The following is a 15649-nucleotide window of genomic DNA, read 5'->3' on the forward strand; positions in this document are numbered from 1 at the left end:
GAACATTGAACATGGGTCCTTAGGCTTCGCAAGAAAGCGCCTTAACTACTAAGCCATCTCTCCAGCCCACATTTTTTTTTTTTAAAACTTAATAAAGTTCTTGGCAAAACGATTTAAGTAATGACATAATGAATAAATAAACTTCAGGATTTCCTCTATGTTTAATGTATATTTAATATGTTTTGGCTAATTTGTATTGTCTCTTTTGGTTTTTCAAGGTAGGGTTTCGCTCTAGCCCAGGCTGACCTGTAATTCACTGTGTAGTCTCAGGGTGGCCTTGAACTCATAGCAATCCTCCTAGCTTTGCCTCTCAAGTGCTAGGATTTAAAGCATGTGCCACCATGCCTGCCTATTATAATCTCTTAAATTATCAAACATAACTGAAAAAATCCTCATTGTAAAGATATTTTCAGTGTTTTGTTTTGTTTTTTATTTATTTTAGATAATGTGCAAGATGGCTCCCATGGTTGGGAAGGATATTACAGAACGTCTAATCCTACCTAGGTTTTGTGAAATGTGCTGTGACTGTAGAATGTTTCATGTCCGGAAGGTATTTTTATAATCATATTTTCCATGTCAGAACACCTGGTTCTACTGTATTAATATGCTAAATGTAACAAATTGTTGCCTTTGAGGAACTTTGAATCAAATATTTTGAAATGTCAGTGATTCTTTTGTTGCCAGGTCTGTGCTGCCAATTTTGGAGATATCTGCAGTGTGGTTGGCCAACAAGCTACTGAGGAAATGCTGGTAAGTATCATAGATGTAAAAGAATTCAGAAATTTAAATTTCTGCAATTTGGACATTTTGTTAAAAATACAAATTAGGTGTGAGAACACTGATTTATTGTTTACACCCCCATTTTTACTAAGTAAATCAATCCCAGTTCATTCAACTGAATCTTTTATTTTATTACAACCCTTTAGTACTTTGGTGGCATTCCAGTCTACAGCAGCTGAGTTTTAACACACAGGGGATTTATTTGCTGGATGTATAAGGTCACAAACTTAATGAATTTCTGAACACATTCGTTTTACAAAACAATTTAGGTACAAGCACTCATGACACAGTGCTGTGTTTGCTGGAAGTGTTTTTGCACTTACGTAGTAAATTATGAATTGGGTGCAATTCATTAAAATTGTTTGAATACTAATATTATATAAGTTCTGTGCTTTCTAAGAATATCCAGTATTTAAACCAGAAACTAAAAGAGAAGTCACTGTGGAACCCTCTTCTGTTTGTCATCATGCAGCTGCCCAGGTTTTTCCAGCTGTGTTCTGATAATGTGTGGGGCGTCCGAAAGGCATGTGCCGAGTGCTTCATGGCTGTATCTTGTGCAACATGTCAGGAAATCCGACGGACCAAATTATCAGCACTATTTATTACCTTGATCAGTGATCCTTCACGTTGGGTAACATATTTTATATATGTATATCAACTAATACATTTGAGTTTATTTTATTTTATTTATTTATTTATTTATTTATTTTATTTATTTATTTTATTTATTTATTTATATTATTTTAAGGAATAATCTATAATTTTCTATAATATCTATAATAGTCATACTTTTAAGAATAGACACTAGAAAGGCTACTATATTAAAAGCCTGTCTTTTTTGGTAACTGGACAGTAGTTCTTTAAAAAACAAATCACATTGATTTTAAGTCATTTGCCAGGATGCATACTCCTTAACTTCTGGGTTGACTTTGTTGTGATTAAGGTGGATTAGTTATTGTGTTCAGGCACCACTTGGCCAGAGGGTATAATTCTTGATTTGTTGTTAGATTCAGTTTGCTAGTGTTTCATTGAGGGTTCTTCTCTGTCCCATTCTTTTGGTTTTGTTATTAGGGTACTGATGTAGTTGCCGGGGGTGGGGGAGGAGAGATGGCTTAGTAGTTTAGGCGCTTGCCTGTGAAGCCTAGGACCTAGATTTGGCTCCCCAGGACCCACATAAGCCAGATGCAAATAGTGGTACATGCGCCTGGAGTTCATTTATGGTGGCAGGAGGTCCTGGCACACTCATTCTTCCTATCTATATCCACCTTTCTCAAATAAATAAATAAATAATATATTTAAGAAATGAGTTAGGTTATGTAGAGATAGCTCCGCGGTTAAGGCACTTGGCTGCAAAGCCTAATAACCTGAGTTTGATTCCCTAGTACCCAAGTAAAGCCATATTACAAAGTGGCATGTTTATCTGGAATTCCTTTACAGTGGCTGGAGGCCCTGGTGTGCCCCTTTCTCTGTCTCTTTTCTCTCTCTCCCTCTCCCTCTCTCTCTCTCTCTCTCCTTGCAAATAAATAAATACATTTTTTAAATGAGTTGGGGAAATTGTAAGGGAAGGGCACTCAGGTACACAATGGGGCCTCTAAGGAAGGAAGAGAATGTGACAAGGTTGTTTGATACTTGAAGATTATCATCTCTTTTTCTCTTAAATGCTTCCCTGGAATTTGGGGGCTTATAACTTTCATGTACCACACTTCCAGTAGGCCAAGGCCAAGAGGATCATGAGTTTGACGTTCAACTCAGGCTGCACAGTTGAGTTCAATATCAATCTGAGCTGGGCATGGTAGCACACTGCAAATAAACTAGATGCATGCACCACTCTGCATCTGGCTTTACAAGGGAAATTGAACCCATTGAAATTGAGATTGTCCTTTGGCCTTGCTAGCAAGCACCTTAACCACTAAGACATGTCTCCAGCCCTTTGAAGTCACCTTTCTACCTAGGTTGCGTTGGGAATTATACCTTCTTTGTAGTTTTTTTGTTTTTGTTTTTCAAGGTAGGGTCTTGCTGTAGTCCAGACTGACCTGGAATTCACTGTGTAGTCTCAGGGTGGCCTCAAACTCATAACAATTTTCCTATTTCTGCCTCTTGAGTGCTGGAATTAGAGGTGTGTGCCACCATGCCCAGCTGTTTTCTATTTCTTTTAAGAAAGCTTGTGAAGAATTGGTGTTGGTTCTTTAAGTGTTTGATAAAACTCAATATTGAAGATATTTGGATACTTTTGTGTAGTTTAAAAATTTTTTTTTAACTTTTTCTATGACAAGAAGCCTGGGATAAAAGTAAAACCCTACCTCAGAAAAAGTGGCACACGCCTTTAATCCCAGCACTTGGGAGGCAGAGGTAGGAGGATCGCTGTGTAGTTTGAGACTCCATAGTGAATTCCAGGTCAGCCTGAGTAGAGTGAGACCCTACCTCGAAAAACAAAACAAATCTATAATTCTATTTTCATGAAAGGTATACTCATTATCTTAAAAAAGGAAAAATACTGAACCTTACACTCACATTTTCTCTCTGAAACAGTTCTAGCCTTTTAAAATACCAACTGAATGTCTTTGTATATACTTTGCTTTCCCAAGTAGGTAAGTACTAATAGATACTCGTTACGTGTATTTATTTCCCTTTATACAATTCACACATATCATATAATTCTTTTTTTAAACACGCACAAAATTTTATTCGTTTTTCTTTTATTTGCAAGCAGAGAGAGATACTGAAGGAATGGGTATACCAGGGCTACTTGCTAACTGCAAACAAATTCTAGACGCATGTGCCTCTTTGTACATCTGGCTTTACGTGGGTACTAGGGAATTAACCTTGGGCCATCATGCTTTGTATGCATGCACCTTTACCCATTGGGCCATATCTCCAGCCCCATTATCTTTTCAGAAGAAGGTTGCCTTGGACTGCATCCATCTTACTTCACCCCATAAAAGTCTTTTCAACTGTTAAATTTTCTTAAATCTTGATTTCAAAAATAATAAGAAAGGCTAAAGAGATAGCTTAGCAATTAAGACGGTTACTTGTGGATCCTACGGACTCAGGTTCAATTTCCCAGTACCTATGTAAGCCAGATGCACAAGGTGGAGCATACGTCTGGAGTTTGTTTGCAGCGGCTAGAGGACCCATTCTGTTTTCTGCCTCTCTCTCTCTCAAATAAATAAATGAAAATACTTTTTAAAAAATAATGGGCTGGAGAGATGGCTTAGTGGTTAAGGACCGCTAAGGACCCCGGTTCGAGGCTCGATTCCCCAGGACCCAAGTTAGCCAGATGCACAAGGGGGCGCATGCATCTGGAGTTCTTTTGCAGTGGCTGGAAGCCCTAGCGCGCCCATTCTCTCTCTCTCTATCTGCCTTTCTCTCTCTCTCTATCTGCCTTTCTCTCTCTCTCTCTCTCTCTCTCTCTCTCTCTCTCTCTGTCACTCTCAAATAAATAAAAATAAACAAAAAATTAAATAATAATAATAATAATAATAATAATAATAATAATATGAGCCTGGCGTGATGGCACATGACTTTAATCCCAGCACTTGGGAGGCAGAGGGAGGAAGATCGCTGTGAGTTGGAGGCCAGCCTGAGACTCCATAGTGAATTCCAGGAGAGCCTGAGCTACAGTGAGACCCTACCTCGAAAAAAAAATACTAATTTGGAAATATAGGATGTAGTAAAATTCACTGACCACCACCCCTTACTAATTGATATTTGCATCTTGGTCCTGATTGTGCAGGTGTGGTGTTGGCCCTGTCTCCCGGGAATAAGCAAGCTCATCTTTCCACCTAAAAGCATTAAATGCATTGGTCACCTTTGTTGGCTTTACTGTTGCATACTTTCTGTTTGACAGTCTGGCTTCTTGCCAGGTTTCTTGTTCTTAAAGAGTATAAGACTTTGTAAAGATTTGTTTTGCTTACATATTTTGTAATATCTCATACTCAGGTCCTATGGTCTTAAGAATCAAGTCAGAATAAAAACAACTAAAAGTAAAAAGAGAAAATAATTTATAAAGATTTTTAAATCCTAACTGAAGAATGATGCAAAATCCAGATTTTATTTTTAAGCTGGGTGTGGTGGCTCGTGCTTTTAATCCCAGCACTTGGGAGGCAGAGGTAGGAGGATCACTGTGAGTTCAAGGTCACCCTGAGACCACATAGTGAATTCCAGGTCAGCCTGGGCTAGAGTGAGACCCTACCTCAAGAAAGCAAAACAAATTTAGTTTTAAAAGGTTTCTTATTAAGTCAAATGTAATTTGGCTTTGGTATATGGAGAGTACTGAAAGTGTGTATGTGTGTGTGTGTGTTTAAGAAGTACCTTGTTAATGCACATATTTTATTACTGTTCTTTTTTCTTCCTAGGTTCGCCAAGCTGCTTTTCAGTCTCTAGGACCTTTCATATCCACTTTTGCTAATCCATCTAGCTCAGGACAATATTTTAAAGATGAAAGTAAAAGTTCAGAAGATGTATCAGCAGAAGACAAAACTAGGTATAATTTTCAAATATTGTATTCCAGTTGTACTGATTGTGAACATCATGTCCACTCAGATAGAAATTGCTAAGTGTTTTCTTTTAAATATATGTGCGTGTTATCTCTTCAGTTAAGTTACATATTAATGAGAAGATGCATGTAACACACTTAACTTGATGCCTGTCACATAGAACACTAAATGACAGATTTTATACTTTCTGAATAAGTTTAATGATTTGCTTAGTAAACTGTTGCTATTTAGAATACATATGCTAATGTTTATAGAAGTTAAAGGCTTTTAGAAATTATCTTTAAGGAGTAACATCTATGTTAACATATTTGCTTTTGTGTGTAGTCTATTTTTGACTATTTTTCCTTGCAGTGAATTACTGTAATGTGGATCTTGGTATAATAACTGGAATCTCAGTTGAGAAGGGAAGCATTTTAGTGATAATCCTCAAAATAGTATGCTATAGATCAGTCAACTGTTAAGATAACCCACAAGTTAAATAAAGCTTGAAGAGTGTAATTTTTATTTAAAATTATTTACATTATAATTTTTCAATTGATTTTTAGTTCTTAGAATTTATTATAATTATATACCTAGAGAAAAAACTATTGGTGTCTAATTTAATGCATGGGGAATGTGCATCAGCTTGTATAGTTGTGCACGTTGAAGTAATGTGAGTGTGTGCCTTGAAGAAGTCACTGCTGTAATGCTTTAGTGACCAGTGTCCTCCTCCCTATTATGATGCTAATGAACATTTTCTTCTATAGGTCTTGATTCTGTGGTATTTGATTTCTTGGTGTTTTGATTTGGCAGTTCTTCCTTTCCTCTCTGCTGCCTTGTTTTACCTTTTTGCCCGTTCTCCTACTGTCCTGCCAAACAGACCTGAGGTACTGTTTTTTTGTAAAGGAAGAAAAAAAAGTCACTCTAACCCTGTCTTCCTAGCAAGCAAATTCTCCATTCTTTTAAAAAGAGATCCTGGAGAGAAATTGACAAAATGATGTGGGGGGTAGAAATGCTACCTAGTTTTCATTTTTGAAGTCAGCATACATTTTTTTTATTATCAATTTAAGTGTGCTGAAGATTGTTATATAATTTATTTATCTTAAATTTGGAAATGGCCTAATAAGTAGAAGTACAAGTTTAGTTTATAGGGAATTATGTAAGGCAAGACATAGCACACTTTATAAAAGGCAGAGAAACGATTAAGTATTTGCATTTGTGTCACAACTTTTCATCTCTGCCTTTTCCTGTGGTAGCGGCCATCAGCATTATGTAATCAGATGGTTTTGCTGTACTCCAATAAAACTATTGATTAAAACAGTTGGTATTGCTAATAAGGCCATGTTTGCTGACTGGTAGTATATGGTATTATGGCAAAGCTATTTGAAATGATAGTTTTATTCCTTAACTCTTTTTCTACTGTAATACCAGGATTTGTCTTGCTATTAGTCAATATTATTTGTAGCATTGTATTTTTACTATAGATAGTCTTCACTGAATTATGTTACTGATCTAGTGAAGAGAAAGTACCTGGGTAAGAAAGGATTTGTATTAAATACACTCAAAGCTTTTGCATACTTATAGATCCTACCTTCATAAAGAACTACTCCTGAGTATTACTAAGTCTCAGAACCATTAGTTTGATTGCCTTCCATTAAGCTGCACTGATTTTTTGTTTTGAAGCTGTCTAAAAGCTGTGTGTTAAAATTGATTATGCAAAATTTAACTGAGCACCTACTATGAACCTAAAATTGTTTCTGTTCTCAGGGTTCTCAGTTCCCTAGATTTCAAATTTCTCAACATCTTAAAAAGTCAAGCTTTGACACCATGTTTCCACTACTGTTTGTTTTTGTATAATATTTAACCTGGCTTTAAAAAAATATCCTGTTGGGGGCTGGAGAGATGGCTTAGCTGTTAAGATGATTGCCTGCAAAGCCTAAGAACCCAACTCCCCAGATCCCATTTAAGCCAGATGCAAAAGGTGACACATGCACAAGGTTGCACATGTGCACAAGGTGGTGCATGAATCCGGAGTTGGATTGCAGTGGCTGGAGGCCCTATTGTGCCAATCCTCCTCTCTCATTCTCTTCTCTTCTCTCCCCTCCCTCTCCCTCTCCCCTTCCTCTTCCTCTTCTCTCTTCTCTTCTCTTCTCTTCTCTCTCTCTTTCTCTCTCATAAATACCGTGTTGGTAGTAGGATTGGAAAATTTATTGATTAGGATATCTAATCTTTGACTCAGTACATATCAGACTTTGAACACTTCTTTGAAGATGCCAGTAAGGGATATTTTCAGAAGCAAAGTGAACTGTTCAAATTTGTACTTCAAAGTTACGCAAAATAAAAAAGCAAAGTGCTGGGGACTTGAGAAAGGGCTTAGAGGTTATAGCATTTGCCTGTGAAGCCTAAGAACATGGGTTCGATTCCCCAGGTCCCACATAAGCCATTTGCACAAGGGGGCATATGTTTCTGGAGTTTGTATGCAGTGGCTAGAAGCCCTGACATGTCCATTCTCTGTTTCTGTCTCTTTCTCTCTCATAAATAAATAAATAAAATACTTTTGTAAAAAATAAAGTGCTGAAGAGATGGGTTCAGCAGTTAAGTGCATTTTCTACACAAGTGTGAAGGGTCCTGAGACTGCCCACATTCAGCTCTTTAGATTCCATGTAAAACAGCTGGGTATATGGCCTCATGTGGCTGTAACTCCAGTCCCACAGGGGAACAGAAACCAGAGAATTGTCAGAGCCCCAGAAACTCTAGAATTAGTAAGGAGAAACTGGCTCAAAACAATTCTGGGTGTAGTGGCGCACACCTTTAATCCCAGCACTCAGGAGGCAGAAGTAGGAGGCCCCCTGAGACTACATAGTGCATTTCAGAGGGGGGAAAAAGACCAGGAGCAAGATACCTGATATTCTATTCCTGCCTCCTTAGATGAGCAACCTCCACTGCAGTCAACTGTGTGGTGGCTGCAAGGGCGCATACTCATTCCTATGCCACACACCCCACACCACATGTACACACGCAAAACTTATTTTAAGATGAGAGCTGAGGACTGGAGAGATGGCTTAGCAGTTAGGTACTTGCCTTCAAAGCCTAAGAACTCATGTTCAAATCCCTAGATCCCACATAGCTAGTCACACAGTGACACAAGCACACAATGTTGCACATGCACACAAGGGGGCACACATCTGGAATATGTTTGCAGCAGGCTGAAGGGCACACCCATTCTCTCTCTGCCTCTTTCTCTCTCTCTGTCTCTCTTTCTCAAAAAAATAAAATGAGTGCTGTGACTATAGTTCAGTGGTGAAATACTTGCCTAGAATCTGCAAAGCCCTGATTTGATCCTCATCATAGCAAAAATAGAATAGTTGTGCTAAATAAACATTCTCTCATAGTTGTTGAAACTGTTGTTGTCTTTGCTGTTTTGTCTACCCTTAGGAACAGGCTTATCTACACCCTTTGTAGGTTGTTTTTGAGAGAAGTTTCTGGCTGTGATCTGGTACTCTTGCACTCACATCTCCTAGGCACAGTTATCCCATTGTATGGAATCCTAGGTCCTGCCACACTTGTCTTGTAGCATGTAGAAGTCTGGCAGTAGTATAATACTTCCATCATCTTAACTACTTGGGCTTAGAGAGTGATTGTCACTCTGACCATTCTACATCAGTATTTCATTTTATTGATAATTTTCATACATTTACATAAGGTATTTTGATCATAAACCCCTCTCATTACTTTCTTTTTTTCTCTTGCTCCCTATCCCCTTTCCACTGAGCTCCTTTCCACCTAGTCCCTCTTCTATTTTGATGTCCCCTGCATCATTCATGATCACATGCTGATGCCCAGTATTTTGTAGGACTTTTGCAGGTAACATAGTTGAGTGAGATCATGAATGCAGCCATCACTTTGGGTCTGGAAGACAGTATTCCAATGCACTCCTTTGGCTTATAAAAAATTCTTTCTGCCCTCTTCCACAGTGATCTCTGAGACTTGGAGGGTGTGATCAAGAAGTTTTATTTAGTGCTGAACACTCAACTGTCACTTCTTCTCAGACCTTGATGCTTCTTGAGTCTCCTTAGTAGTCACCATCATCTGAAAAAAGATGCTTGTCTGACCAGATGAGAGCAGTACTAATATGTGGGCAAAAACAAGTAGAGGGCAGTTTGGTGGTCATGATGTATCCATTTAGCCAAACAATAGTAGCTCCTCCCCCACCCCGACTTATGATCTCCCCACCCATAGGCTTTTGACTAGGTTTTCAGTACAAGTGATGAATTCCCTTCCACAGAGTGGTCCTCCAGTCCAATCAGAGCAGTTGGTTTCTCTCATAACAGACATGTCACTTTTGCACTAGTGGGCGCAGCTTGCCTAGCTGGCCAGTTGTGTGCAGAGTCCTCTTCTGGTTACATCTATTGATGATTTTTGTCTCCCAGCAGCTCATGCAGCACCTTCTAGCACTCAGACAGCTGGGAGATGGCTTCCATCTCATTTCCAGACTTATTTCTCAGTGTCCTGCAACCACAACCTGTGGTGTTTTCAGCCATAGGGTTTCAATAGAGTACTTATCATTTTTCCAGATCCTACCACTCCCATTGCTTCTCAGGTCCAGCATGAAATAAGTGAATGTGTGCTCTTGATCTGGTCACCACTTGATTGTGTTTATTCTTCCATGGCCCCACAGACACCTCCTTTGTTTAGAGCACACTCTCAGCACATCTTGAATTCTTGTAGCCTGCCTCAGCTTCGGCATTCCTTCTACAAGAGTCTTGCAAACAGGACACATTGAATAGACATTCCTTAAATTACTATATTATTTCCTACAGCCCATGGGATGTATTAATGGGTACTTAATATAAAATACAGTTATTCCCAAGAGATGGTTCATGCTTGCTACCCAATATCTTCCTCCTTTTAGCTTTTATGAAGTTATTGTTGTTTTAGTGGTTGTGTCCTGTCTCCTCTGTCAGTGCTGCAGTTTGTATGTTTTCTTTGAATATTTTTTTTCTTCTCTTAACCTCACAACACATTGGTTCTTCTAAATTCAAGTCATATCATTTTCTCCCAGGTCTGTGATTCTGCCTCCTCTGCTGCTCACCCTCCCGTGCTCAGTGTGCCCACTCCTCTACTCCCCATTCTATCAGTAACTTTCTCTTTGCCCCTGAGTGTCATCTTAAGAGTGATAGCTACACATCACATCAAATCCTCAATCTGATTTTGTTTCCTGGGTCCAAGTAGGTGCTCAGTAAATGTCTGTTAAATTTACTCGAGTTAAATAAAACTACCTGTGTAGGTTTGGTTAGGATAATAAATGTCAGTAACCAGTAGCTTTCCTAAGAGCTTGTATCATTTGTCCTCATCAGTTGAGTCATGAGTTGAAGTAGAGAATGAAATTTAGCAAAAGGTCAAATTCTCTGTATACAATCAAATAGATGTTTAATCTGTTTTACGAGACAGTTAATGAATTTTGACTGCATCATTTTTCCCTTTTTTAGAAGCAGACAGTGTTTTGATTCTTGCTGTCACTCTGTCATTGGAACAGAGTATCAATATAAACCAGCCTAGACATAAGGAATTTAAAGTTTGTATATCTTAAAACATACCAGAGGGATCTCTACTATTATTGATATTACCATGGTTTTGTAGTGTCCGAGAATTCTTAAATGTTACTTCCTCCAACTATTAATTAATGCTTGTATATTTAGACTTACATTCGACAGGTGTTTACATCTCTGAAGGCAGAACAGCTGATGGAAAAAGAAGCATTGTGTAATATAAGAAAACTATTCATTTTGTGTGGATAATCTAAGCTTTTTAGTATTGTTTTATCTCATTGCTGTATGTATGTGATCATTGATTGTTTCCAATCATTATTTCAATGTTTCCCTATTTGTTTTCTTCCCAAATGAAACAATAAAAGGATCAAAGAGCATGACATCGCAGAATGTGGACAGATCAGCTCTGAGGATGTTCCTTCAGAAATCAGTGTCCCTAATTCCAGTGTCAGACTGGAAAACACACTGGAAGACTCTGCTGCTGAGACATCCAGGACCTCTCCAGGTGACATAAGTGTTCCAGTGGACAGCTCCTTACTCTGTACTTTGTCCTCAGAGTCCCCTGAGGAAGCAGCTAGTGAGGAGAATGACCAAAAATCCAGTACCCAAGAATCTGCATCCCAACCGGAGGTTGGCACCAGTTCCTTCGATTCTGCTCTCTTAGAATTGTTCAACTCATTCCACTTCTGGAGGACTCCTCTTCCGGAAATAGATCTTGACATAGAGCTTGACCAGGACTCTGGGAAGAGACTCAGCCCAGAGAGACCAGGAGAAGCACCTGGCATCCCTGTGCCAAGCTCACCCAATATTGCCATGGCTACCCGGAAGGAACTAGAAGACATGATAGAAAACCTAGAGCCCCATATGGATGACCCAGATGTTAAAGGTATGGAAAAGTCAGTCATCATCTTTGTTTATTCTAAAACATATTAAAATGTTACACCTTAAAAATTTTTTCAAGATATTATAATTAATATGGTTTGTAGCAAAATGTGTTTAAGGATGGGGGTGTGGCCCAGTTGGTAGTGCTTGCCTGGCATGCATGAATCCCAAGCACCACATAAACCAAGCATTGTGGCATGTGCCTGTCATCCCATTGGGGAAATGTGGGCAAGAGAATCAGACGTTCAATGTTATCTCTTGAGTGGAAAAAAATGCATTTAATATAGGCTAAATTTTATTCTTTATTATAGTTGTACAGGTGTGTTGATTCATAATTTTTAAAATTTTTTTCACAGCTAGTCAGTGTTTTACATTTATAATTTTAAGTCTTGAGTACAACCTTAACTATTTTGCTCTGGTTCTCAATAACCTTTTTTACATGTTCTCAATTTTTTTAATATTTTATTTATTTATTTATTTTAGAGAGAGAGAGAGAGAGGGAATGGGTCACATCAGAGCCTCTAGCCACTGCAAACGAACACTAGATGCATGCACCACCTTATGCATCTGGCTTATATGGGTACTGGAGAATTGAACCTGGATCCTTAAGCTTTGCAGGCAGGTGCCTTAACTGCTAAGCCATCTCTCTAGCCCTGTTCTCATTTTTTAAAGAAGGACTATGAGATATATAGATTAATATTTTCCCGTGGAGTATGATGTTTTAAAGGCTGTAGGCTTTTTTACAAGTCATTTACTTTTCAGTTTTGCTTTTGTTTTGTTTTGTTTTCGAGGTAGGGTCTCACTCTGGCTCAGGCTGACCTGGAATTCACTCTGTAGTCTCAAGGTGGCCTCGAACTCATGGCGATCCTCCTACCTCTGCCTCCCGAGTGCTAGGATTAAAGGTGTGCGCTATCACGCCCGGCACAGTTTTGCTTTTTCTTTTTCTTTTTTTTTTTTTTGGTTTTTCGAGGCAGGGTCTCACTCTGGCTCAGGCTGACCTGGAATTCACTATGTAGTCTCAGGGTGGCCTCGAACTCACAGCGATCCTCCTACCTCTGCCTCCCGAGTGCTGGGATTAAAGGCGTGCGCCACCACGCCTGGCACAGTTTTGCTTTTTCTTAAATTGAATTACACATGCATCACTCAGGTTCCTGCACTGTGAGCAACAGCTTTTGTGATGGTTCTGTCCTGCAATAAAAAATTAACTGGAAACTCTGAACTACAGTTGCTAAACTGGCAGTTTGCTCAATATTAAGAAATACCCATTTTTAGAGCAGATAAGTGAAAACTTTGATGTTCTTTTAGAGCATAAAGAACTTGGTGTTGTTTCCTTATTGAGGAGGCCAGAGTGTTACTCTGTTGCCCAGGCTGGCCTCCAACATGCAGCAGTCTTCCTGCCTCACCTTCCTGAGTGATGGGATAACAGGTGTGAGCCATCACACCTGCTTAAACTTTGTGTAAGCTTTGAAAATTCAACCTCTGTGTTAAGTTAGCAGAGATTTATACTTATCTTTTTGTTTTTTAAATTTTGTTTATTTGCAAGCAGAGACAGAAATAGAAGAGGGACAAGTAGAGAGAGAATGAACTTTTTAAATGTAAAATTATTATAGAAAATCTCTACAAATCCTGATAAATAGAAAATAAAGATAATCCAGTCCCTGGGTTCTTCCTTAGCACTGCAAAATAAGAAAATAAATAAATCCTGATCACAGCTTGGCCACCACAGTGGAATTCATAGACTACATAAACTGCTTGCACAAAGACATGTGTCTTGACATTTTTGGCACAACCATAGAATTAGCCTGTATTAGCAGTCCTAGTTAGAAAAAAAAATCCTACTGTTCACTGATTAAAATAACAAATCATTGTTTGTAAGATTCTAGATCTCAGAAGAGATTGATATTATGAAGGTTTAGTGTAGTTCTTTTGTGCCCGCCCCTCCAGAAAGCAATAAAGCTTGAGATTTTTAGGTTGTCCCATTTCTGAGATATGTCAGTAGGGACTGTGTTTCTTCAATAAATCCATGGTCGGTGGGTGAAACTTGATTAGTTCATGTCACCTAAAAATCCTCTCCCCTATGTATGATCAACTTGCCTGATTGTTTTTTACTAAGCTCTTTACAGGTATCAGTAGAGTTAAGTATGGTAAACCTCTAGTCAAATTGGTCTTTGCATGGGGAATGACAATAGGTGACGCTAAGTGAAATACACACAGAACTAGGAAGATACCAGCTGTCCCCCAGTAACTCCAAAATCTCCATGGAGAAAATATTAATTCTGGCAACTGTCTCTCAGAATAGCAATCTAAAACTATTAGTAAGAAAAGTAGTAAGATTTCATGTTGCAAAAGCTAGGTGTGATGGGGTACGCCTTTAATCCCAGCATTCAGGAGGCAAAAGTAGGAGGATTGCCGTAAGTTCAAGGCCACCCTGAGACTGCATAGTGAATTCAGGTCAGCCTGAGCTAGAGTGAGAGCCTGCCAAAAAAGAAAGAAAGAAGGAAGGAAGGGAGGGAGGGGAGGAAAGATAGATAGATAAATAGATAGATAGATTGGTTGATAGATTTTCATGTTGCTTACACATTTCTTTTTCAAAGCCATTACTATATACCTGTGGTTCCTGGGATAGGCAGGTCTTGATAGAGACTGGTGTATTCCACTCCCTTAAATACCTTGTGATGGTGCTTTCTATCCTGCTAAAATTTCAGCAGACAGTTCTCCTTCATCTCTGGCTGGAGAATGTCAGCATCAGGTTTCCTTGTGGTTCAGCACTAGGCTCCATCTTAGCAGTTTGTGAAGGAGGTAAGTTCAGTGTAACTCATTTAAATTCTACACAAACTCAAGATAAGGATTAATGCAGAGTAAATAAGGAGAAGCAGATAGTCCATTTCCAGATAAATCATCTGCTTGTGTCTGACATTTTCAGTAAAAAGCTCTGACTTGATAGTTTTTTTCCTCAAGGAACAATTCCAGTATGTTAGAGATCCTATTCACACATCCTGCACTTTAGTGGCTCAAAACATTTTATACATTATGTTTTGTATAGTCAGCTTGAAGTACTTTTTTCCTTAGCTTGAGAAAAGTGAAAGACCTCAAAAGGAGAGCCAAAGTAATTAAAATAGTAATTACAAACTACAGGTGAGGTTATGAAAATTCTCCAGTAGAACATCGTGTGAGTAAACACTAGTATTTGCTTTATTTAGCTAATATTAATAGTAATAGTGACCTACTAAAATAGACTTTCTTCATGCATGTGTCTTGTCTGTCTGATGGCCAGGAATTTAATGCATGTAGATGAGAAATTTTATAAATGTTGCTACATATTAGTAGGTTGTGCTAAAGAGTAAATTTGCATTTAAAATTTCTTATTTTATCCATCCCAAAGAAATGTTACTTGGAATAAGTGCTAAGCAATTTTTTTTTTTTCTGAATTTCTCTTTGGGTAGGAGAGAGAATGCTTTTCCTTAGTTTGAATTTCCTTTATAAGGAAGGTAGTCGTAAATGTTGAAGAACCACTGCTTGGTAAATTGTGTTGGCTTGTAGTAAACAATACTTTTAGAATCCTGGTGTTTGGAGCAAAAGGTAGTCATTTCATTGTCAAAAAGTTAGAGGAAAAAAATAAAGGAGAATAGGATGGAGATGTTTAAATGTAACTGCCACAAAAATCTTTGTAATTGTCACTGTTTTGTGTTGGCAGGGTTTGTGTGACTGCTCTTCTGCTAAAGTAGCTTAGTAAGTAAGCCTTGTCAGTTTGACTCTTGAACTACCCCAAAACATAGTTAACTTACCTTGAAATTGACTCCTTTTAATAAGCTGGAGGTGCCTTCAGCAAACTAGATAGCATTTCTCTTTTCATACTAACGCAGAATAATGTACAGTAGTGCACACACATCTTTAATCTCATGAAAGCATATTAGTTTATACTTTTTCTCCTGAAGAACTAATGATTTACCACAGTAGAGTTTT

At 38.4% G+C, this 15649-nt stretch overlaps 1 protein-coding gene across 4 annotated transcripts in view; it reads left to right on the forward strand.

Moving 5' to 3' along the window:
- The window catches only part of Ppp4r1 (protein phosphatase 4 regulatory subunit 1), a 59802-nt gene that overhangs the window by 27807 nt on the left and 16346 nt on the right, over positions 1-15649 (forward strand). For all 4 annotated transcript variants that reach the window (XM_045143135.1, XM_045143133.1, XM_045143134.1 and 1 more), the window contains 5 exons: positions 443-550; positions 685-750; positions 1253-1411; positions 5136-5263; positions 11170-11690. In XM_045143135.1, coding sequence (XP_044999070.1) covers positions 443-550; positions 685-750; positions 1253-1411; positions 5136-5263; positions 11170-11690 — 982 coding nt within the window. The remainder of the gene's footprint in view (positions 1-442; positions 551-684; positions 751-1252; positions 1412-5135; positions 5264-11169; positions 11691-15649) is intronic.

This window comes from Jaculus jaculus, chromosome 2 (assembly GCF_020740685.1).
Source record: "Jaculus jaculus isolate mJacJac1 chromosome 2, mJacJac1.mat.Y.cur, whole genome shotgun sequence".
NCBI lineage: Eukaryota > Metazoa > Chordata > Mammalia > Rodentia > Dipodidae > Jaculus > Jaculus jaculus.